The 25,421-nt window shown below is 39.6% G+C and overlaps 4 protein-coding genes across 4 annotated transcripts; all 4 read left to right on the top strand.

The window, feature by feature from the left end:
• Nucleotides 1-655: 655 nt before the first annotated feature.
• On the top strand, nt 656-6,665 carry LOC306745037 (metalloreductase STEAP4-like; the record flags this gene model as incomplete). The annotated part of the gene is made up of 10 exons (XM_079227764.1): nt 656-844; nt 1,157-1,264; nt 1,358-1,428; nt 1,523-1,610; nt 2,419-2,697; nt 2,800-2,894; nt 2,991-3,101; nt 4,286-4,328; nt 4,454-4,618; nt 6,013-6,665. The coding sequence occupies 10 exons, from the start codon at nt 656-658 to the stop codon at nt 6,268-6,270; spliced, it is 1,407 nt and encodes a 468-aa protein (XP_079083890.1). The 3' UTR covers nt 6,271-6,665.
• A 1,962-nt stretch (nt 6,666-8,627) lies between these two features.
• On the top strand, nt 8,628-10,572 carry LOC306744882 (serum amyloid P-component-like). The gene is made up of 5 exons (XM_079227583.1): nt 8,628-8,701; nt 8,893-8,947; nt 9,621-9,723; nt 9,824-10,121; nt 10,275-10,572. Exons 2-5 carry the CDS (start codon nt 8,893-8,895, stop codon nt 10,491-10,493), a joined length of 675 nt encoding a protein of 224 aa, XP_079083709.1. The 5' UTR covers nt 8,628-8,701; the 3' UTR covers nt 10,494-10,572.
• A 1,250-nt stretch (nt 10,573-11,822) lies between these two features.
• On the top strand, nt 11,823-13,305 carry LOC306744634 (C-reactive protein-like; the record flags this gene model as incomplete). The annotated part of the gene is made up of 4 exons (XM_079227317.1): nt 11,823-11,886; nt 12,090-12,144; nt 12,682-12,784; nt 12,885-13,305. Exons 2-4 carry the CDS (start codon nt 12,090-12,092, stop codon nt 13,303-13,305), a joined length of 579 nt encoding a protein of 192 aa, XP_079083443.1. The 5' UTR covers nt 11,823-11,886.
• A 6,799-nt stretch (nt 13,306-20,104) lies between these two features.
• LOC306744503 (jeltraxin-like) lies at nt 20,105-22,431 on the top strand. The gene is made up of 5 exons (XM_079227161.1): nt 20,105-20,114; nt 20,309-20,366; nt 21,175-21,277; nt 21,386-21,677; nt 21,823-22,431. Exons 2-5 carry the CDS (start codon nt 20,309-20,311, stop codon nt 22,066-22,068), a joined length of 699 nt encoding a protein of 232 aa, XP_079083287.1. The 5' UTR covers nt 20,105-20,114; the 3' UTR covers nt 22,069-22,431.
• Nucleotides 22,432-25,421: the final 2,990 nt, after the last annotated feature.

The following is a 25,421-nucleotide window of genomic DNA, read 5'->3' on the forward strand; positions in this document are numbered from 1 at the left end:
GTTTAACCGGTTTGTTGGCATACTGTAATGAATTTAGTTTTTTTTCCAGCATTGCATAATGTCCCATAGATGATCCACTGATTTCCCAGAAGAAGGTTCATGATGGAAATGATTGAATTTTGAACACACACACACACACGCACACACACACACACACACACACACACACACACACACACACACACACACACACACACACACACACACACACACACAGGGGCAGACACAGAGTTTGTACAAATAAACCTTTCCCTGACACCCGTATCCGAGAAGGACGTACCTCCCACCGTTTGCCATGGAATTTCCCATTTTTTTTGGCAGGCTTCAGCCTGAGCCATGGGAGGGGATGGGCCAATACAAAAACAAACTCAAACCCCTAAAATGTGCCAGTCTAAAGAGTTAGAAGACAAAACACATGGGCTTGAGGGACAAACAGTTGATTTGCTGACACTTCTTTTCCCAGAAGTACCCAGAAGAGCTGTTATTTTGAAGACCATTATTTTTGTTGCATATGCCTTGAATCTGGACCCATTACACATTTTGACAAAAAAGCGGGTGGAGTGTTTTGTTCTGTCAAAACCACCGGAGAGACCATCACTGTTTGTGTGAGGCTGTGGCCGTGTCGGCTGACAAACTGGGCAGCGTGCCAGAGAAAATGAAGCCAGAGAGCGTGCTGCTGCATCCTCTGGGCACAGCAGCTGACCCTGAGCAGGAGCTGCTGTGTATCTTCGGGACGGGGGACTTAGGGCGCTCTCTGGGTCTGCGTCTGCTCCAGTCTGGCTACAGGGTGGTGTACGGCAGTCGCAGACCTCACAGCTGTGGCCCCTTGCCTCACGGAGCTCAGGTATAACTCAAACTCAAACTCTGGGATTCAACTTTCTTTTCTGGCTTTTTTGTTGTTGATGATTGTTCAGAACATGTGTTGCATAATGGTCCTGACCCAACTGAAACAACTGTGTCGATTAAAAGTGCTGTGGAAAAAGGAAACCGTTGTTATCAGGCTTTAAAAGTTGACTGAGCTACGTGTGCACATGTTGCTGCATTTAGTCTTTATCTGTCGTGCGATATAACTATAATGAACTATCACTGAACACGCTGAGCCTGACATGTCTTGCCTCATGTAATGTTCACAAGAGTGCTTGTGTATGTTGTACAGGCGACGAGCCACGAGGCAGCAGCCCAGTCAGCTGGTCTGGTCTTTATTTGTATTCACAGAGGACACTATGACTTCCTGGAGACACTTGCACCTCAACTCAACGGGAAGGTACCTTGTTGCTCAGTCACATGCCTTTGAGTAACATAGCAGTTGGTTGATTTATACTTTTTCATCCGCTCTATTGATTTCATTGATTGGAAGGTGCTGGTGGACGTCAGCAATAACCTCAAGAAGAATATCTACCCTGAGGCCAATGCTGAGTATCTGCAGAGGTAAGAGGAAATAAGGCACCGCTGTAACGTAATTAACTCAAATATTGGGAGATCTCATACATCATGTGGTTTGAATTACCACTTTGTTTGTCAGGCTGATCCCTGGAGCTCATGTGGTGAAGGCTTTTAACACCTTGTCTGCCTGGGCCTTGCAGAATGGACCCTCAGATGCCAATAGACAGGTGCTGAATGTGTTTGTGATGGTTTTTCCAACAAGTACTGGTTGTGTATTTGACATTTTTAAAAAGCGCCACTATTCCGCACTGCTTGTCAAATCCTTCTCCCACTGCATTTCGCAATTCTCTAATGTGTTAACACAGCGGGGCAATGATCAATACGTTAAAAATAGTAGTCTCTTTCAGAAAGAAAAGCATTTCAATCCAAACTATTTTATTAACTCATTTTGAAGTTTTGATCAAACCAAATCCAAGTGAAAGAAGCCAAATCTAAAGAGTCGGCCTCATGTCTTTGCTGTGAATGCCATCTCTGATGTATCCTTGAATCAATTAACTCCACAGTCTCTCTTAGATCTAAGCTCTCCGTCATGTGCTTTGTGCTCTTGCTCTTGCTCTGTGCTTCAAAGCTGCAGCATATGTGTTTTTTTCATTCATTCCATTTAGATTTGGTTGTGCAATCCCTGAGGAAGGTAGAACACCCACAGTGTGTGTGTGTGTGTGTGTGCGTGTGTAGGTGGGGGTGTATGTTTATGTTTATGCATGTGTGAGTTGGTGTATTTGGAGCACAATCAACAACATCAAATCAGTGTTGACTGAGCATTGGTGTCAGTTTTTACCTGCTATATTACAACTAAATTTAGTATCTCATGAAGAAAGCCTCTCGAGGTACTTTAATGTTCAATCCTCTGGAGTCAAAAAAATCCTTTCATCATTACTTGTGCAAATGCATCAACATAAATGCATAAACATGAAATAATATAGACATGTACTCCTCACATTTTGAGTGCTTTAAATGCGTGTTTTCATGCTCCAGGTGTACCTGTGTGGGAACAGTGCAGAAGCAAAGCAGGCAGTAGAAGAGGTGGCTACCAAGCTGGGCCTCGCTGCTCTGGATAAAGGGTCTCTGTCAGCAGCCAGAGAGCTGGAGGACTTCCCCCTGCAGCTTTTCCCAGAGTGGAGGCTGCCGCTACTTGTGGCTGTCGGCCTCACCGCCTTCTTCTTCTTCTTTGTGCTGATTAGAGATGTCATCTACACGTATGTTGACCAGGGGAAAGACATCTCCTTCAGAATCATGGTGTCCCTGGCCAACAAGGTAGACTGTTTAGTCTGGTAGTTTGCACGAGTTCCTCTTTGAAAGTAACTAACTTAAATCTTCTTCTCAGAAACCACTTTCGTGTTCATCATTATCTTTCAGGTGTTTCCCATTGTGTCTCTCATCATGTTGTGTCTGTGTTACGTGCCTGGTGTCATAGCTGGCTTCCTTCAGCTCTACAGAGGAACCAAGTACAGGTCAGACATCAAACCAGAATGGGCTGATATTTAGTGCCTGCAGAGAATGCAAAGTGTTTTACTGAATCCTACAAGTTAAAGTATGTTTTGTTTAAGGCGTTTTCCTAACTGGTTGGATCGCTGGATGCTGTGCAGGAAACAGCTGGGACTGATAGCGCTTGGCTTTGCTTTTCTACATGTGTTTTACACCCTCGTCATCCCCATAAGGTATGTAACAGGTGCACACATACTCATAATGCTTCATTTAATACATGTTCAATCACATTTTTGTTGTCAATATCAACCAAAACAAATTATGACAGCTTTGAGCAATTTCAACTGCAGTTAGTTGCCAGTTTGTCAGGAACACACAAGTCAAAGTAATCTGATTTAGACACAGCCCTGCCTAAATTCTACCTTCATGACGGTTGTACTGTTTAGTTTGTGCATAGAACTATGCATGATGTTTTTGTTTTGGATACTATTGTTTGTGCTGAGAGGTAATCTGCTCACTGTGTGTGAAAGAAAGAAAGAAGAAATAAGGAAGTCACACAGGAGAGGGTTGTTTGCAGTATCTAGGTGTTTTCCTGAGGTGGAATGGAAGTGGATGAAATGATTTTGATTGGCCGTTGCTCAGACTGATCAAGACTTTGTACCATTTCAAAGCTTTTGACCACAACTCAAAGTCTTCCGTTAACTTGGGAAGAGTGGAACAACAGCCATGTGATGACAAGATGTTCAGGGTTGTTGATAGTGGGCTCTACACAGCTAGGAAGTTGCTTGGTGGTTTTCTGCACAGTTACGGGCTGCTTCCGAAGACTGAGGTGATAACTATAGGTGTAAAGAAGGCTTAGCAGGGTATACTATGCATAGCCGTCACAGAGGTATCACTGAGGTGTGATAGTAATAGCAGCAGTACTGTTAATGGGAGCAGTGGTAGTCACAGAGGCGGTGGTAGTAGTAGTAGTAATAGTAGTACTAGTAGTGGTGATAGTAGTAGCAGCAGAATGAAGAGTTGAAGCACTCAGTCTGTTAGAAGGACTTAAAACTGAGATGTAAAGCTACAGTTTCAATGAATTGTAGTTGGGTATTAAAATCTAGTGCGTTAAATAACACATAATGATAAAAAATAAGGCAATGTGGAAAATAATGAGAGAAAGAAAGAGCTGTGTGACGTTGACCTGTCATTGGAGAGATTAATTGCAGCTCACAGAAAGACAATTTAAACCCTAATCTCCCCGCAAGAAAGTGCAGCTCAATTACCAATATTCAGATACTGCTGAGATGAATAACATATTAATAACACTAGGAGTGTTTTTTTTTATCAGTCATGGTAACTGCTACCTTAGATAAGTAAAATAATTAGGCCTGATGACTGTTTCTTTGAATGGTTTTGTCATTTTCTTCCCCAGATATTATGTGAGATTCAGGATTGCTGAAAATACCATCTCAAATGTAAGACATAAAATGTACTTATTCATATACAACCAAATACATTCAGATCATTTTGCTTAATCCTGTACCGTTTCAGTACAGAAACATTTTAAGCATGTCTCTGTCTTGTTTACTGTTGCTTTAAGGTCAGGGAGAATATAACGTCAGTGTTTGACAACACCACGGCCTGGCGTGCTGACTCGTACTACTCTATGGGGATTCTGGGATTTGGCCTGTTTCTCCTGTTGGGAATAACCTCTCTCCCCTCTGTCAGCAATGCTCTCAGCTGGAGAGAGTTCAGCTTCATACAGGTAGATACTGTTTGTCTGAGTCATGTGATTTGTGGGTATCTGTATTTGTTAAGAGTGTGTGAGCTTCAGTGTGTCTGCACATTCACAGTGACACATTATGAACACAAAATGCAGAATCCTTCTTGGGCTGCATCTTGTTTACATAGAGAATCATTGGCAGTTGCAACTGGAGAATTGTGGAATTTTAAAATGACAGTTTCCAGTGGTGCTGGCCTATTGATTCCCAAGTATTTGGGACAAGTTTTTTTTTTTTTGAGTTTTTTTTGGACAACAATCACATCTTTTGTAGAAAACTAATTTGGCACTCGTAGCTCACAAAAAGGAAACTGAATGGCAGACAAGCACGTTGTTCGTCATTTTAGAGCCATTGATATGACATTTCACGAGCAACACTGAGAAAATTAATACAAACAAGCTCATCGGGAAATATAATTTAGGACAACTGATTATCTCACCTCTACACTGTGGCCTCGAAAAGGCTGCAAATGACAACCCGATTGATGATTCCGTTCACACAGAGATACATGCTCACAATATTAAACAGGCTCAGTAGGCATCCACTCACAATGTGCCTGTTGGAGGTATTATAAAGTGCATTATGAAATGTTCTGTGTATTGCCACTACAGTATTGCACCTGTTCATGCACTAGGCTGCTGGGATTCATTTGGTAAAGAATTTTTCAGAGAAGCTACTGAACCTTGTGTGTGAATACTGGCAGAAAAAAACTATTTGCAACAATATTCTCATCATGTCCATAAGCCAAGATTCCAGCTATGAGTGATGAGGATGATTGTGTGCATCAACCCAGATGGAAAACAGTTTCGTGGGCCAGAAAGCTGCTTCCAACTTCCTGTTGGATAAGCTATTGGAAGTGTGTTGGTGTTGTTTCCATCCTTTCCCTGCAAAAACTTCTTTTCACTCTTGCAGGCACAAAAGTTTACCTTTCTTCCCACCTTTGGCCAATTGAAAATGAAATCCACTTCACTACAGGGAACAAACTAATTCATAAATGTAACTGGGTCATGTCAAGCTCATTTTCTCATTCCACACACCTCCCCTTTACTCAAGCCCAAATTAGAGCAATGCTTTAAATGTTAAGTTATTCATCGAAATGTAATTTAGGGGGCATACATTATCTTTCGCCACAGTCTTTGTGGTGTAGTTCATGAGTATGCCTTTAAATGTGCAAGTGTGTATGTGTAAGCATGTATATCAGTCGGGGAAATATCTCTATGCGGATGTGTGCACAAAGTAGATGAGTGTGCATACATGTGTAGGTCAAAAGTGTGTCTCTGTAAAGGTCAGTTCATCACTAAATAAGGCTTTTACACAGTAATTAGTTGTGTAACTATGTGAATTAGTGAATGACTTAACTTTTTTTTCTCTCTTCCAGTCCAAGCTGGGATACCTGACAGTGTTCTTCTGTACCTTTCACACCTACCTGTACGGTTGGAACAGGTTCCTGAAGCCCTCTTCCTACAAATGGTACACTCCTCCAGCCTACTTGCTATGTCTGGTGGTGCCTTCTTTGTTGATTGTGCTCAAGCTGCTGCTCCTCCTGCCCTGCGTGGACCGCAGCCTCATCCGCATTCGACAGGGCTGGGAGAGGAATGATCCAGAGGACAGCAGTGCGAAAGCACTGCTAGCATAGAGACCTTCAGATTCATTGTTTCCGATGTCATAGATTTCAGACTTCCAGTCTCTCATTGTGTAATCGTCTTGTAATCGTTCCAAGTTGTACATATTATAATTATGACACAATGACACTGTGTAGGCTTTTGTAAATACCCTTGAACTACATAAAGACTCAGGCATTAAAGCAGCCATTTTAACACTAGAGTTTAGTCATTTCACTATACCCATTCAGAGTTGTTTCCATAAACATCAGCAGCAACAGTTTGACTTTCATACATCAGAGTTTCTCTTCAACCTTCCTCTATATATAGCAGCTAATGTTGGTTGAATGTTCTTTGTATCTTTATTTTTATTGTTGTATATTTCTTGTTATGTTGCTGTATGTCAAATTAAACAACTGTTCAATAAACTTAAGAGTGACTGAATATAACTGCCATGCCTCCCTTTTCTCCCTCCCTTACATATCTCATCCTGTCTGAAAGCTCAGAGAGGGTCTCCCCGCAGAGTTGAGTGTGCTCTGTCTAGTCGTCTCGGTCTGATCCCTCTCCAGGGTTCATCCCTCTGGCTGATCTGATGCAGTTCTCCAGGAAACATTTGCTCTGAGCTTCAGGCTTCTCCCCATTCACTACAGGATCTCATCATATCAGTGGAGAGAGGAGCGTGCAGCTCCTCCATCACTGAAGTCCTCTGCAGAGAGGATATCATATTTGGATGTGACAGTACAGATAGGCACTTGATGTTGTGCTGCAGCAAGTCATTTTAATTGGTTATGAAGGGACTGAAGAAAGCAGAGAACTGATAACTGGTAGTTGTTGGTGACATATGATCAGGCGTTAATATATACACTTCGACAAGCAGACATGAAGACATGCAGTATGTTGTCACATGCATTCAAAACACAGCACACACAAATACACACACACACACACACACACACACACACACACACACACACACACACACACACACACACCTGTAGAGCTCGAAGACGAAGGAGGGAAAAAAGAGAACAAATAAAAACACTCTCCACAAGCTGTCCATCACCCTTAAAAATAAACAATTGAAGTTGTAATATTGAATGGATATGCTGCATTTTGTGAATCATGTTTGTAATTTTTTTCTTCTAAGAATGGAAATGCCTTGACAGAGAACTGGCTGCTATAACATTGATTTGCATATTGGACAATTTCACAATTTGCAAACGTTGCCATTCACCTTTTAACAAATAAAGTCAAACCTCAACTAGCCCAACAGGAGAGTGGGCTGGCTAAATCACCGCCAGCCTCACAGGACCCACATATCTACAGTAGTCAGCTATGTGAGTGTATAGTTCCTATTTTTCTGTATGTTCCTGAAATTTTGCACGACTTTCACAAAAAAAATGTTAATGCAATTGATTTGTATCTTCAATTCATGGGCAAAAATTATGCTGTAAACTACTTTTCCTCAAGCCACTTTTTAGGGTTAGGATTAAGCTACAAGTTGAACACCTGTCTTTCATTTGCATGTGTGTTCTGTGAGATCCAGAAGTATATCAAATGAAATCGGTCTTCGGTAATAAAACAGAACACAACATTTTGTCTTAAATGTTTTCTATGAATAAAAAGTGCTGTTTTATATATCCCTCTCTTCTCTGTTTTATGTATTAACGTCTTTCCAGGTTTGTTCTTAAAATTATTTTATACATTCAATATCCAAAAAATGATAGGCTATATTTAGTGCATCTTGACATGATTATCAGGTGTGGTTAAACATGCAACACAACGTATAATTTCACGCTAAAACAATCTCAGATAACTCACCTTGGTGCGATGAAGGAAAACATCAAACAAGCACAAATGCAAAGAAATAAACCACCACCCAGTGAAAATTGCTTCTGCATTTGTATTATACTTCACAAACAAATACCCATACAATGTTACAGTGAGATTGGCTATTGATGTTGTAAAGGGTCAAGTTATTGTATCTGATCCATAGATGAATGCAATCAACTCACAAATGCACAGTTATTTAGAAATAATGGTTCAAGCTTTCTGAAAGAGAAAAGGTAAAAGCACAAGGGGCCAGCTTCTCAGAAACATTAATAAGCGCACACACATTATGGCTAAAGGCGGCAGTTTCAAATAACCGGACACAAGGAGTTGAAGGAGTCATTCGTCCCGATTAAAGAGAGCACAATGAGTTGGCGTCAACACAATATCTTGTTCCCCTCTCAATAATGTGACTATTTCAACATGAAGATGCCTTTCATTGTAAATTCTGTTGATTCAGTGGAAAGCGAATAACAGCTTTTTACACAACACACACACACCAAATTTGAAGCCAAAAAAATATTGTATATAAGGAAGGAAACAAAGAGACACACAAACAGAAATGAGGAAGCAGTGATTGCACAAAACTCGAAATCCTGTTCACGCTGCACACAACAGCCAGACACTGGTTTCAAGGTAAGCTCTCCACAAATGTAAAGTTATTGTATTATTTGAAAACCTTTTTTTGTCTTTACTTACTCTACTTAGCAGTTCCAAGTAAATAAGAGTGAATGCATTTGTTGCACATAGAGTACTAGTAGTAAATCAAAAATGTTGACTGAAACAAAATGAGTGTATTTCATGGTCTCTTTTCCCCTTTATATTAGATGAAGTTGTTGCTGCTGTTGGCGATGTTGACAGCATGTGCTGCAATTCCTCAAGGTAAAATATAAAGTCTGTGTTTAATAGAAAGAATAACAGTAGTAAGTGTTGGAGTTTGTAGCAGTATGTTGCCATTTACCTCAGATTTGCTTACATTCTTGTCATGCACTCTTTTAGTCAAGAAGTTGATTGAAAAAAAGACTATCATGTTTAAATATCAAACTTGGATGTTTTAATGATTGTATAACTGATTGGGATTTTTTTATTTTGGAAATATTCTTGACTTGATAGCCAAAACACCACGTTCAATCCTTACTCTATTTGTTTCGCACACAAAACAAATAGATACTAGACAAAACAATAAGCAAACCAAAAAGATAAGTGGAGTAACACAACTACTTTTAATATAATGGTGTCTCTCTTTGTACAATACATTACAGTTGACATCATAGCAAGTATTTTCCTTTCCAAAATATTTCTATAAACCCTGAATATTGGCGAGCCGAGCAATGCTTACATGTGTGACAGAGTTCAAGAGACAGTGGTTCATATGGCATTGTTTCTAATACCGTGCAAGATCACTTTCATTCCAAAATATCATGTCATGTTACCACAATATGTGTTCAATATTGATCACGGAGATAATGTATAATGTAGTTAGCCAACTGTTAGCTACACCATTTGGCTGGAAATAATAATAAATGCTGAACAAATTCTCCCTATCTCTTTTCAGATCTGTCAGGTAAAATGTTTACCTTCCCACAACAATCCAGCACATCTCATGTGAGGCTGACGGCATTAAAACAGAATCTTGGCGCTGCAACCGTCTGTCACAGGTAAAAGTGAATGCGCAAAATGTACAAAATATAGTGGGTTGCACCATATCTCTTTCTGTGAAAAGTATCATGCATAATTGTGTCTTTGCAATGCCGACAGGTCCTTTACAGACCTGAAGAGGGACCACATCCTTTTCTCTTTGTCCACAACCAGTAGTGCAAATGACTTCCTGGTGTTCTGGGATGAAGCGAATAAAGAGATAGAACCCCATATCAAGAATGTAAAGACAGAATATAAAGGTATGGACTACAAGGCGAACATGTGGCACTCTATTTGTACAACATGGAACTCTGACAACGGACTGGTGCAGATGTGGTTTGATGGACAACCTACAATTCGGAAATTTATCAACGCTGGATCAGCCATCGCTGGATCCACTATAATTATCTTGGGACAGGTACAGTTTTATTAATAAGCACCATAATAAATAGTTTAAATAAACATGTTTATCCTTGGTTTAATGTGTGTACCTAGTGTATAGATTTCAGTACAAATATTGTACAATTTAGCTTGTATTAACTGTATCTCAAACCACATTTCTAATCTACAGGAGCAGGATTCCCATGGTGGGGGGTTTGACATGAAGCAGAGCTTCATTGGCATGATGTCTGATGTCCACATGTGGGACCACGTCCGTTCCCCTTGTGAGATCCAGAAGTACGTCGATGGACTAAACTTCACCCCAGGGAATGTGCTCAACTGGAGTGCGCTGGATTTCGTGATTACAGGCAAAGTGCTGATAGAAGATAAACAAAATAGCTGTTACTAAACTTTAAAATTAAACTACAATAATGTGAGTTAAGCAAATCAAGTGGGTTTGAAATATGTTTCAATAAAGTCCTGCTTTAAAGGGGTCTCTTATTGTGTGGTTTAACACAAAAATGTTTGGCCAGAGGCAGAAATGTTGGATTCTAATGCTGTGTTTCACATCAAAACATGTTCATGCAACAAGATTACATACAAAGTCTATGCAAAGATGCGAAAGGATGCCACGAGACGCACAATCTTGCCAGGGCGGCGCAAATGAGGCTAACGCATGATGTGAATATTGCAACATTCATGTGTGTATGTCACTGACATCCTGACAGTCAGAAATGGAGGAAAGACATATTATAGCCGTAGTTGGGCAACCAGAGCTCTACGATACCTCATATTAGTAGAGAGCAGATGAAACTATGTGTTACAGTTATTTAGAAATAATGGCGTTCTTCAAGCTTTCTGAAAGAGAAAAGGTAAAAGCACAAGAAAGTGCCTCACTTCACTTTAGCTTCATGGAGTATGTGGAAGGAAAATGTTTATATAACCAGGTTGTAACCGAAATGTACATATAAGAATGTTATATAGGAACTAAGGATCACTAGCAAAGCTAAGGACAGGTTAATATATTATGTCTGAGCACACACACTCATTCTCATGATCCTAAAATATGCCACAATACATCTTGGGCGGAAGCCAGGCTCTTGTAAGAGCACAGGATGCGGCCTCCTCACAGAACTGAGCGAGGGGCCAAGAGAGGGGAGGGGAGCCGTGGGTCTGGCGGAAGGAGATGGGTTTGGCATCAGCATGTTGTTTTATTCACCAAAACAAGATGGTGGCGTCAACACAGTTTGAGGGAAATGTTTGATAATTATGTTGTTTCAAATGTATACATGCCACCAGGAACTGTATTATATAACTCACCGTATCACCAGTATGCATATGTAGGAAAAGGCAGTTAGTACCCCACCAAATGCTAGGCCAAAGGGTAAAAGTTGAGCTCATCAACAGGCTGCTGGGAAGCCAGTGGGGCCAGCGTCCCAGAAACATTAATAAGCGCACACACATTATGGCTAAAGACCCCATTTTCAAATAACCGGACACAAGGAGTTGAAGGAGTCGTTCGTCTCGATTAAAGAGAGCACAATCATTTGGTGTCAACACAATATCGTGTTCCCGAAGAACAACTCTCTCAAGAATGTGACTATTTCAACATGAGGATGACTTTAGTGGAAAGGGAATAACAGCTTTTTACACAACACACACACACCGAATCTGAAGCCAAAAAAATATTGTATATAAGGAAGGAAACACAGAGACACACAGACAGAAACGAGGAAGCAGTGATTGCACAAAACTCGAAATCCTGTTCACGCTGCACACAACAGCCAGACACTGGTTTCAAGGTAAGCTCTCCACAAATTTAAAGTTATTGTATTATTTGAAAACCTTTTTTTTGTCTTTACTTACTCTACTTAGCAGTTCCAAGTAAATAAGAGTGAATGAATTTGTTGCACATAGAGTACTAGTAGTAAATCAAAAATGTTGACTTCATTGGATCAAAAACAAAATGAGTGTATTTCATGGTCTCTTTTCCCCTTTATATTAGATGAAGTTGTTGCTGCTGTTGGCGATGTTGACAGCATGTGCTGCAATTCCTCAAGGTAAAATATAAAGTCTGTGTTTAATAGAAAGAATAACAGTAGTAAGTGTTGGAGTTTGTAACAGTCTGTTGCCATTTACCTCAGATTTGCTTACATTCTTGTCATGCACTCTTTTAGTCAAGAAGTTGATTTGTTTTCCCAATTGAAGGCTTTGCAGTATATTAATAGCAGATTTCTGAACTCGGCAAATATGTCTTTACTTATATCACCAATGTTGTCATCAGTTGACATCATAGCAAGTATTTTCCTTTCCAAAATATTTCTATAAACCCTGAATATTGGCGAGCTGAGCAATGCTTACATGTGTGACAGAGTTCAAGAGACAGTGGTTCATATGGCATTGTTTCTAATACCGTGCAAGATCACTTTCATTCCAAAATATCATGTCATGTTACCACAATATGTGTTCAATATTGATCACGGAGATAATGTATAATGTAGTTAGCCAACTGTTAGCTACACCATATGGCTGGAAATAATAATATATGCTGACAAACAAAAATAGTTTAAAAAAAAATTCTCCCTATCTCTTTTCAGATCTGTCAGGTAAAATGTTTACCTTCCCACAACAATCCAGCACATCTCATGTGAGGCTGACGGCATTAAAACAGAATCTTGGCGCTGCAACCGTCTGTCACAGGTAAAAGTGAATGCGCAAAATGTACAAAATATAGTGGTTTGCACCATATCTCTTTCTGTGAAAAGTATCATGCATAATTGTGTCTTTGCAATGCCGACAGGTCCTTTACAGACCTGAAGAGGGACCACATCCTTTTCTCTTTGTCCACAACCAGTAGTGCAAATGGCTTCCTGATGTTCTGGTTCGGAGCGAGTCAAGAGATGGAAATCGGTATCAATTCTGTAGCGATAAAATATAAAGGTATGGACTACCAGGCAAACATATGGCACTCTATTTGTACAACATGGAACTCTGAGAACGAAGTGGTGCAGATGTGGTTTGATGGACAACCTACAATTCGGAAATTTGTCAACGCTGGATCAGCCTTCGCTGGATCCACTATAATTATCTTAGGACAGGTACAGTTAAATGGACTAAATGGACTAAACTTCACCCCAGGGAATGTGCTCAACTGGAGTGCGCTGGATTTCCTGATCACAGGCAAAGTGCTGATAGAAGATAAACAAAATAGCTGTTACTAAACTTTAAAACTAAACTACAATAATGTGAGTAAAACAAATGAAGTGGGTTTGAAATATGTATCAATAAAGTCCTCCTTTAAAGGGGTCTCTTATTGTGTGGTGGGCGGCGCAAATGAGGCTAACGCATGATGTGAATAACGCAACATTCACGTGACGCTGTGATAAGAAAGGCTGTCCTCACTGACAGAAATGGAGGAAAGACATATTATAGCCGTAGTTGGGCAACCAGAGCTCTACGATACCTCATATTAGTAGAGAGCAGATGAAACTATGTGTATACATGTATGTGCATAAACCATATGGTACAGAAACCAATAGAATGACACACACAAACACACTGGACAGGCAGGGAAGGGTATTCTGTAAGGACAGGAGGTAGAATGTCGGAATGGCAACAGTATTAAAAAAGTAAAGAAATTAGCTTGTGTGTTTGTATTTAGACTAAATACCACCCTTTGTCTTTATTTGTGTTTTTCTTTATTGACGTGGTTATGGGCTTCTGCCATTTGCAGTAAAATAGCTTTAAAATACAACATTATAAGTCCAGAATGTGACATTCACCAGTATTTCACAACATGCAGAGATACACCGTTCTTAATTAAATCTCATTCTGCAATTTGTGTGATAATGATCACTAACATCATTTCCTGGTCTGCTTTCATTTCCTACCTTTTCAAAATCAGATAAGAATCTGACGAGAAAATGTTTTGAAAGTGAATCAATTGACCACATGTAATGCTTGTTGTGAAACAGCAAATTATCACTCTGCCTCTTTACCCAGGTATTTCGCCCACCGACCATATCGTCTTAGTTTTGTTTTTCTGCACAGACACTCTTTTCAGACTACAACTTAAAGTGGTGGTGCTCCATGCCTGCTGACTATGTAAGTAGTTCATTGTTTTATTTTTATAAAATGTTAGGCATAACAACTTTATGAATATCATATAGTGGCTGTGGATCTGTCAGCTTGTTTTCAATGTTCTCTGCCCCCAACTGGCCAAAAAATGATAAACGCAGCTTTAAATTAGTTTTGACAAATACATGGGACAGCAACACTTTGTAGTCAGTCCCTTACATGTGAACGGGCCTATTCTTAGCATATTGGCACAGGGCTAAAGTTTCTCCATGTTTCATCACTTTCCCAGTTCTTTGATAGTCACACACACTCTGACATGGACTTTTGATTGTTCATGCGAGTCATTCTGTGCAGCCAGATGCTGGCAGTCTCTCAATCAGTACAACTACTAGCCTGTCCCATGGATCCACATTCATAATGAGAATGCTACAGAGACGGGTAATTAACAAAGCCATGTGGGCAGATACAGTATCATACATTTGGTCTCGGAAGAAGCTGCCCAAACACTTCACTCTTGTTGAAGCTTCTCATGAAGCTCATGAGAAGAAACTGACCGACAGAGTTTGGATCTTTCTGTATTTCTTGAAATCCTTAGCAAAAGTCAAGTGGAACAACATATACTTCCACAACAAACTAGGTTGCACAATAGTAGCTGTCGCAGCAACACAATACACACCATAAACATCTCTCTTTTGAAATTCCTGTTTACTCAATTAAGCATACGTGCTGGGTGAGAACTCAAAGGAGCCTCTTGTGTTACACTAGCAGGTTCATGATGAAATGTGGGGCAACATGAGTTTGCAATTAGCTATAAGTTAATTCCTCTTCTGTGTAACTGTTATAGCTCTACATCCATTATCAGTGACTATTTAAAATTGCACAAAAAAGGAAGTCTAAAACTTCATCAGTAATTGAGCCATCTAAATTAATTAAAACTGTCAAACAATAGTCGTATCATTGCACAGTTGTCATCTTAGAAAATGAAATAAACTAGTTGCAATAGTTATAGTTTGAAATTTTTGTTTTTCAGTTTCAATTGGATTTAATACATTATTAAAGGAAACAGCCTGACTGTCTAAAGCCTTTCATCTCCCTCTCAATATGACATGTATTTGAGTACATGTTGGTTTGTCAAGGAAGGTGCAAATTTCCCTCACTGTTCAACATGTACATGAAGCGTGAACTTCTGATGTTTGAGAAATTCTGGTTAATAAGGCAATGTTGGAATACTCTATCCAACTCACATATTAGCACACACAACCCAAAAGCAGGAAATTAGCTAATATCAGCGGCAGTTCTTTGGTAATATGAGAACAATACGACGTGAGAAGCTGTAAGGAATTGCAGATTGTGTGTGCAGATAATGCTGTAAGATGCTAGATAACAGGACATTTCCGACTAAATGTTCTGCTTTGGGCAAAAAAGATGCAGCTTATTTCTCGTGTAGCACCAGACTCTGTCATGGCGACAGCTGCTCCATCCTCCTCTCGTCCCTCCTCTGCATCTCGATCATCTGACAAAGTTCCGTTTTGCACATACAAACTTCTCCTGTCCTTTCACACCGGCCTTGTCCACATGTTGTCTCTACTGAGATCAAGTCATATGTGTACCCATCTGCACGACATGAACATAGTCACATTAGACTGTGACTCATTCACTTTCACGATCAGTATCCAAAGTAGACACACGTGTAAATTAAAGTACAAAAACAAAGTGTACACTGTGTTCTTTTAAAAATACCACAAGGTCAAACGCTTGTTCTGCTAGTTCAGCATATGAACACAGTGTAATTAACTTGTCATATTGAGACATTAATTATATCTGTGCTTAAGTCCATTGTGTATACGTACTGAAATTGCAGTAGTATGTGTCTTTTTTTCTTCTTTTGCAGTCCCAGTTGGGCCACCTGACACCAGGCCCAACAAGTTGTACAAACTGATTCGTCCTCAGTAGTTCGGCATTTTCATGGACTGGGATTTACTCTTATAGAATTCCCCAGTGGTCCAGACATGTCTCCACGGGGAAAAACATTTTGCCCGAATTCCTAATGCTGAATACGATAGCATATAACTAACACAAACCTGATGCATAATACATATTCTGGTTACATCATCATTATCAGCAGTGTTGGGGTAGTTACTCAGAAAAAGTAACTAGTTACACGTTACTAGTTACTTCTGAAAATTGTAACTAGATTACTTTACTAGTTACTGTATTTGAAAAGAAACTTCACTACTAGTTACTTTACTTTCCATTTTTTTAAGCAAATGTCCAAATTAACTGCAAAGATACCTGGACAAACATTATGGCTCTTTCATCACTTTATTTTCAATTTTCAATAATAATTTATTATTATTAATTAATATAATTTCCAATAATAATAATCGCACGAGTCACACGACACGTCCTGCATGAACAATCTACTGTAAACGTTGGGTTACGAGCCGCTACTACCTTCGGTCAGAGTCCCCGTTAGCTCCCCGCTGTAGCCGACTGGGGCTCCTGCTAGCGCTCCATCACTTCCCCGCTAACTTCCGCTAGCTCTCTGTTAACTTCCGCTTGCTCCCCGAAAACCACCGAAGGTAGCAGGACCAGGCTCGACACCCGACTTGGGCAGAGGGGACGCGGGCAGTAGCAGCAGCAGCGCTATCTAGCAGCTTGTTGCTATTGTTCATGCAGGAAGTGTCGTTTGACTCACGCGCCACTAAAAGAGAACTTTTCGGACAGGTAAAAATGGCTTGGGTAACGCAGGAAAGCGCGTTACTGAGGTCTAGTAAAGTAGTGTAGTTACAATATTTTGAGTGTAACGCGTTACTTTACTTCGTTACCTATAATAGTAATATCGTTACTTTAATCCGTTACTTTGTAACTCGTTACCCCCAACACTGATCATCAGGGCTTGTCAATTTACTGAGACTTTTTTTTCTTCTACTTTCTGATTGAGAAATGTTTTCAGCAAAGCAATTTATACTAACATTGAGTAGGTATAATGGGAAGATGTTCTCTCTGCCTCAGCTTCTTCACGTAGGTCGCTCACCAGTATCATCCTCTATTGCGCTGTACAATGGTTTTCACGATTGTAACTTTATGTTAAACCATCTCCTCTCTATCTCTGTGACTGTAACAGTACGGCTGCACAGATGGAGAGGAGACGGTTTGACATAAATTTACATGCTGGATAAACTCCGCCGAACAAGATGGAAGAACACACGCCAAACGTTACGAAGCGATCTCAAGTAAGAGGCTACTGTCTGGGCAGAGATAGGCATTGTGTCTTTTTGTAACCTTGTTTGTGTTGGGACTTCACCATGCGGCTGAAACAAAGAAAGAGGCCTCCATGTAATTTTGAAAGGCTAGATGGCCAAAACCGCCATTAGGCTTCAAAATATTACTGTATGTGTGAGATTTGGTTCAAACCACAACAATGATGCCTCATTGGACGAGAGTCACAGGAACCCCCATACCTTTACTCTGTGCCGTTCATGTGACTCAAGTTGCTGAAATGAGAAAAAAATGAAAAATAGTTCTACCTTTGCTGGTCGAACAATAGAGCGTTCTGGATCCCGAAGGAGGAGCGGAAGACTTGTCCCGTGCTCCGCCACTTTAAGCTGCAGACAAAAGATAAAAAAAATTGCTGTTTTCTCCGCAGCCGGACGAGAACCCGCAGATGCAAAGCGGTTAAAGTCCCCGGTTCTAGGCTAAGACAAACTAAAAATCCGAAGATTAATCCCAGCTGTCATACAGAAGATTTGTTTACCGCTTGACCCGCTGAGAGAGGGCAGTCAAGAGGTCCCCGGTTCTAGGCTTAGAGAAATGCTTTCCCCAAGTCCGAAGTAACACGCTAACCGCGATGAATCTGGGCAGAGATAGGTCATAGTGTGTTTGTAACCTTGTTTTGTTTGGTTTAAGTTAACTGTACTATTTACCGTGTTAGTGTGGATTTTACGGACTGCCGAGTCCCATTCAGTGCAGTGAAAGTAATTGTTGTGCTACTGCTGTAAAAGTGTTTTTTCCACACTGCTGATCTGTGTTGTGTTTAATTAAGCCACCGTGAGTAAGGTCGATAAAATCTGTTTCAGTAGTTAAATGACCAGTGGCTGCTGAATCTGAGTTCCACAGTTGGGTTCCTGTGTGGTCAAATTACAGTTACTGTACTTTACTGCAATAGCGAGGATCCTCTCTTTTTTGTGTTTTCCTTTCTTTCTAACACACACACACACACACACACACACACATACACACCCACACCCACACACCAATTAGGGCCATTGCGGTGTATTAAATGCAGTGTCTCATTACCCCTCCCTTGGCTTAACCTCAAAGTACTACGTCCGCCACCTTGCTCTTTCTCTTGTTCCTGTTTCCGTCACCTCTCCCTCCTAAACACACACACACACAGACACCTACATACACACCCACACCCACACCCACACACCAATTAGGGCCATTGCAGTGTATTAAATGCAGTGTCTCATTACCCCTCCCTTGGCTTAACCTCAAAGGACTACGTCCGCCACCTTGCTCTTTCTCTTGTTCCTTTTTCCGTCACCTCTCCTAAACACACACACAACGACACCTACATACACACTCCTCCCACCACATGCTTTTTTGTTGCCTTTAGGTTTAGTATGCTTGTAGTTGTATAATAGATGTTTGCTAATTGATATTATTTATATATTATAATATATATTATAATATATATATATTATATAATGTTGTCAGTATTGTTCAGTAAATCAACTCTATATTTAAACTATATTTTAAGTAGTGTGATTGTTTTGTGTAAATGTTTTGTGATAATAGCTTTAACCCTTCATTGTTCACTGTATAAATGTGGAATAGTACTTTATCTATTGACATTTTGAATAAACACAAATTTTGAGACTCAACCCACAGTTTGGTTAATGGTCCCGGATCCCAGAGTGGGGCCCCATTACAATTAATATATGTTAATAATCCTATTTATAGTAATAATGCTATTAATATCAATACTCTTTTGTATAATGCTTGCTAATAACCAAACCGGCTCCCGCCAGATCCCATTGGTTCATGATCTCCAAAGTAAACTTTAGTGTAATTGAAGAGTTTCTCTTTCTACAGCTTATCTTGTCTGGAAGCAGAGAGTTTTCCCGGTTGACTTGAGTGTGCTCTGTCGTCTCGGTCTGATCCCTCTCCGGGGTTCGTCCCTCCAGCTGATCTGATGCAGTTCTCCAGAAAACTTTGTCTCTGAGCTTCAGGCTTCTCCCCAGTCAGTACAGGATCCATCCCATCAGTGGAGAGAGGAACATGCAGCTCTTCCATTACTGAAGTCCTCTGCAGAGAGATCTAATATCCAGGCGTGACAGTACAGTTAGGCAATCAAAACATGAATCAATCAACCAAAAACAATGGTTTTGTTATTAGAAAAACTATTTATATGACTACACAACTTTGTTAATAAATGTCCTATGTTTATGTCTGTGAGCATGATCTTGCAGATTATTGACGTGGAACTGTCTGATGGAGTTTACTGGAGTTTGCTGGAGTACGAGATCACCGGAAGAGTGCTGATCGACGACAAACAAACATTATGTCCCAGACGCAAAGCATTAGGGAAACGTAAACATCACCTGATGATTCATTGCTGCCCTTCATTTTTTGTTGACAGGTATAATTACATTCATTTTTAGTAATTGCTCTCCGAACAGAAAAACAAAATGTCTTATGCAGGCCTACTACATAAGCCCCCCCCCCCCCCCTACCCTCCACAGCACTACAACACTGACCCATTGCCAATGAGATTCCTGTGGGACATACCACAGCTTCCACAAGTATTGCAGATGATCTTTCGATGATAATTGCGTTATAATGAGAGGGTGTGCAAAGAAGTCAAATATTAAAATACCGGAACCAGTGAGAGTATAAAACTCACTCCTATTTACTGTCTTGCACCACATCCTGACACAGACTCAAGGTAAGATCAAAGGACATTCAGAGTATTAATTAAGGTCACTGCACTTTTTGAATCTGTATTGTGCTGTATACTATGTCATGCAAGTACAATTATTTGAAGTGTACACTGGTAGTTAATAGCGACACAAGGTTATTTGATTTAGTGGATTTAAAAAAGAATATTCTTTAATGTCTCTTGATTTGTCTTTGTATCAGATGGCATTCACTCTTCTCCTGGTGTTGCTGACAGCATGTGCTGCAATAGCTGCAGAAGGTAAAACATGTTTTTTATTATTAACAAAGGGAAATAAAGAGGGAATTTCACAATGCATATGCATACATGTGTAGACAATGTCATTCACTTCTAATTTTATAATTTTACGAACAACATTCATTTCTGAAATGAAGAGGATGAAACTGTTATATATTGCAACTTGAAAAAACACATTGATTGTATGTGTCATACATGTTGAGTATGTCTACTGTGCTCATCATTTTAGGTTAAATGTTGATTTACAAATATTTTATTTTATTATATTAAGATAATTTTATTCAATTTTTTATTTTATTTTTATGATGTAAACAGGTACATTTGTTTTATACTGTATGGAATACATATATTTGTTGATATTCTAAAATATGTTACACTTTTACACATTTGCATCATATTCTATTCAGACATCTAACCAGACATGACATTTGTTTAATTCCACTTTAGCAAGGAATACATTATTCTGTTTGCAGGATTAATCCACCTTTAGATCTGTGCAAAACAGAACAGGGATTTAGTTAATGCATGTTTACTGAGCTTCATAAGATGATGAAGTGGCCACATGGGGAGCAGTGCTCATACGTAACCAATCAGAGTCAAGAGTCAGTGGTTTATTTGCGTCTGTATGTTCCTAATTTTCTGTGAAATTACTTTTACCAAACAGTAGATTCAGCAGGTTCTGCCATTGTTATCACATCTGAAATACTTTTCTCAAATATCTTCATATTTGTGCATCTCTGCGAAATATTGGACATTGCGGTATAATTTGTTCTTTGACATTTAGCATTTTTCTGGTTTCTTTTTTTTATAGATTTGTCTGGTCAAATGATGGTCTTCCCAGAAGAAACAGACACAGCTTATGTGAAACTGACGACACCAAAAGAGACTATTAGTGCTGCAACTGTCTGTCTCAGGTAATGTTTTAAGAGCAAAATGCTTGAACGAACGAACTCCCTTTATCTCTGACTATAAAAGCATCATATTTTGTGGTTATAATTTTTTTTCTCATTTAATGCCTGCAGATCTTTTACAGAACTCAGCCGAGAACACTCGCTATTCTCTATGTCCACATCAACTGTTAGTGATGCCTTCCGGATATTAAAATTGAACCCTGACAATGGGATTGATGTCGACGTCCAGAATTCGAACCTAGAATTTCAAACGCAGGACTACAAACTGAACGAGTGGCAGTCTATTTGTGCTACATGGGACTCTGCAACTGGTGTGGTGCAGCTGTGGTTAAATGGAAAGCCTTCAGTTATTAAATACAGTGGTGGATCAAACATCGATGATCCCATTGCGATCGTTGGACAAGTGAGTTTAAGTGATAAACATAGTTTATCCAAAAATGTCTGTAGATTGATTCATTTTGTGTTCATTTTAAGTCTGGAAAGTATTGATTTTAAAAGAAAAATCAGCAACTCAATGTTTCTATCTCAACTCATTGCAATCACTACAGGAGCAGGATTCCTTTGGCGGGGGGTTTTCCAAGGCGCAGTCGTTTGTTGGCATGCTGTGTGACGTCCACATGTGGAACGACGTCCGTTCACCCTGTGAGATCGAGCGCTACATGGCTGATACAAACTTCCTCCCAGGGAATTTGATCAACTGGAGTTCGCTGGAGTACGTCATCACCGGAAGAGTGCTGATCAACGACAAACAAACATGTCCCAGAAGCAAAGCATTCTGGAAACGTAGATGGTGAAGTGTAATACTACATACAAGGCCTTTTCTCTTGAATATGAAATGCAAATGCCCTGTAGACTTAAAGAGTCGCTTTTAACAGTTCCTTTGGGAAGGACATGGGATTTAATCAGCTTGATTTAAAATTGAATATGTTTTACAAATTACAATCCTTATTTTAATCACCATATTCAATGTAATGGGTTATTAACTGCAAATATGTCATGTAATGATGTGGCATTTCAGAAATATTTTGGGTCTGCCTTGTCTCCTGCTTTTTGGATGATTTTCTTCTAGACAGTTCATTAAGATTTGCACATTTTGCAGTCCTGTCTCATGTCCATCCTTTGACATAAATCATTTAATAAAATTCAGCATATCAGCATTGTGTGGTGTCCTCAAAATTGTGTGCCCCTTGATATCAGCTCAACAAGCCTTGATGCAACACATTTCTTTTAATCTCTGGCATGTTTCAGAGGCCCAATCCAGCTCTGTGTCCCCGCGGTGCTACAAGAGCTTGTCTTCCTAGGATACATCTGTCTCCTTTGTCTTATTTGCAATTACGAGGTCCGCCCATGAAGTACTGCTTGGGTACTGCTTGGGTTGCTGCAGCAGCATCTGCAAGGGAATCATTTCCACTGGGGATAGGGATGAGGTACCTTTTCATACATGATGCATGAATGATATACAATTTTGAAAATGAAACTAGGTTTTCTAAACAACTCACAAAGACAAAAGTTTCAGGTGATGCTTTATGATATAATGGTTTGTATCCGACTAGGGAAGTTCAGTGCCTCAGTAGTGGCTTGTGACTACAGTATATTTATAGTTCATGACTCCAACTTATTTTTGTTCTTTGTCCTAAACCTGTTTCATATATCAAAGGGTCTCTTTCATGAATGCTCAGTATAATTTTAGACAAGCATGACCATACACTTGATGTAGCTGAACTACTGACGTATACTGAGCAAAACGCAACACTAAAGACAACAAATAAAATGTGAATAATATATCAGACATAGTAAGTATAACAACCATAAGCTTTGAAAGACTTGTATATCACTGACTGTGTTTTGAGCTAATCTGTTCTATTTTCTCACTGCATGCTGCTATATAGTGTGGAACAAGATAGAATAAGCCCATGTCTGCAGGTTTGATTAACTGGGGAGGTAGTGTCTTATCAGTCATCAAGATACGTGATGCATTGTTCTATTCATTAGCAAGATAAAGCAGTCTTTCTTCATTTGCTTGACCACATTTTCTTCTCTGAATGAATTGCAGCATTTGCTTGAATTATATGGCACTAGTGATGCTGCAGGTGGCTTGCAAACATCCGGAGACTTCCACAGTAAATTAGGCTGCAGGATAGGAGCTGAAGCAGTAACACTACTCACCTTAAATGCCTCTCTTTTGACATTCCTGCTGAATCAGTTCAGCATTATCTGCCGTGTGAGAACGCAGAAAAGGACTCTTGTGGTATGCTAGCTGCTTGCTGATGTAATGGAGGGGCAACTTTTACCTCAACAGACTGAGAGTTTGAGGGTTTGGACATATTGTAAAAGTTTAATTCACCAGATCATGAGGGACACTCACTCTGGATGCCATTTGCCCCCTTGGTGTCCTGGGTCACTGTGCATGTGCCCCATGCTGTGCTGAGTTGTACAGTCTTCAATGCAATCCTGAGGTGTTTCAGAGTTGGGCCTTCTTATCTGTATTAAAAAACAGTAAGAATTGCCAAAAGGGGTAAAGACCTTTATTTCATTTTTTTCAGGTAACAAGTCTAATATTTTTTAACATGGAGAGTTTAAAAATCAGAGTTCACAGAAGGCAAAAAAAGGAATCAAAGAAATCCTTTCAACAATGGATTAAATAGATTTTTGGCAAGAGTAAAAAAATCTTCCGTTCAAAACTGCGTATTTAGGTTTCATGGCCGTTCACAAGTGGCAGATTGCAAGACACTTTTTTAGGATGTTGAATGTCTACACAGCAACAAAACCAAATCTATCACGTTTCTATTGAGATATGTTATCGGCTTCACTTGACAGAAAAAGCTGTATTGATATAATGTAAGTAAGTAATCAAGATATGACATTTCATACAACTAAGCCAAAGACTTGGGCATGATAAACATTTTACATTACAAGATCATTTTTACAACTTCACACAAAAAAAGTAGTTTAGTGCCAAGATCATGCTGTCGCAAAATATTTGCAAAAATTCAAGCAATGTTCAACCTTGGGCATAGCATATTGTATCACTATACCTTTAATTTAACATAGATAGGTAGATAGATAGATAGATAGATAGATAGATACATACATACATACATACATACATACATACATACATACATACATACATACATACATACATATGTAGCCCTGTCTACAAATATCATTTAGACATTAGGATGTAAATAGTTTTCTAAAACATTAAGTTAAAAGTAGATGAGTTATCTTTACAGTGCAAAAGTTAGAGTTTATGCAAATGAGCATAGTTTGCTTGAGATGTACATGATTCAGCATGTGCTTTCTAACAGCTAAACTTGTTTTACAGAGTAATCTGTCAATCTTTGTTTTGTTTGTGTGTTAATTGGGTTGTCCTGAGATGTCATTTGTGTTGCCTATAATACAATAATAAATACCATACTGTGGTTTAAGGCAGTTGATGTATTTGGGTGTGTTATAGTTCCAGAATTGTTTACGAAGGGGTACAATATAAGTCCCACACCAGATAAAAGGACTAAATAAGAGGCACAGACCTTTTATTGTACTATCTAAATTCTATTGGAGGCACCACCAGTTAATTCAGTTTTCATAATTAGAGAGTTACGGTTGCAGGAACCATAATATTAATTTATAAAAACAGGTAATAGCGCCATCATATTTAAAACTACCCAGGACCCCGCCCATAGTACTACAACACCGAGCCAATTTAAATAATATTATATAGCTACATGGGACGGGTGTTACACATACATACATACTGTCACGGTTCAGCGCCACACTTTTCTTTAAGTTATTTTCATCCTGTCTGCCTGTCTGTTTACTAACTGTCCTGTCATTTCAGATCCTGCTGCACGCCCCCTTCATCAGTCACTCCCTCCTCGTCAGCCCTCATTCCTTGCACCTGGCCCATCCCTGGCTCACCTGTAGCACATCCCCTCATTAGTCTTCACTACTTAGGTCCCCTCACTTGCACTTGTCCCCTGCCAGATTGTCTTGTGTTTTTGAACCTAGCGCTCCCTGTGTGTTACCTGTTCAGTAAAATACTTATATTCTTTATCTCTGTCTTCCGCAGTCGTGCTTTTGGGTCCTTGCGTAATCGGACCGTTACACATACATACATACATAGATGGATACTTTATTCATCCAC

This window comes from Taurulus bubalis (assembly GCF_910589615.1).
Source record: "Taurulus bubalis genome assembly, chromosome: 12".
Lineage (NCBI taxonomy): Eukaryota > Metazoa > Chordata > Actinopteri > Perciformes > Cottidae > Taurulus > Taurulus bubalis.

Bases quoted from the DNA above. Each gene is read 5' to 3' on its own strand.
- LOC306744882 (XM_079227583.1), top strand. From the start codon at position 8,893: ATGAAGTTGTTGCTGCTGTTGGCGATGTTGACAGCATGTGCTGCAATT. The intron at 8,948-9,620 runs GTAAAATATAAA...ATCTCTTTTCAG, and splicing joins ATGTGCTGCAATTCCTCAAG to ATCTGTCAGGTAAAATGTTT. The intron at 10,122-10,274 runs GTACAGTTTTAT...TCTAATCTACAG, and splicing joins CTATAATTATCTTGGGACAG to GAGCAGGATTCCCATGGTGG.
- LOC306744503 (XM_079227161.1), top strand. From the start codon at position 20,309: ATGGCATTCACTCTTCTCCTGGTGTTGCTGACAGCATGTGCTGCAATA. The intron at 21,278-21,385 runs GTAATGTTTTAA...TAATGCCTGCAG, and splicing joins GCTGCAACTGTCTGTCTCAG to ATCTTTTACAGAACTCAGCC. The intron at 21,678-21,822 runs GTGAGTTTAAGT...CAATCACTACAG, and splicing joins CCATTGCGATCGTTGGACAA to GAGCAGGATTCCTTTGGCGG.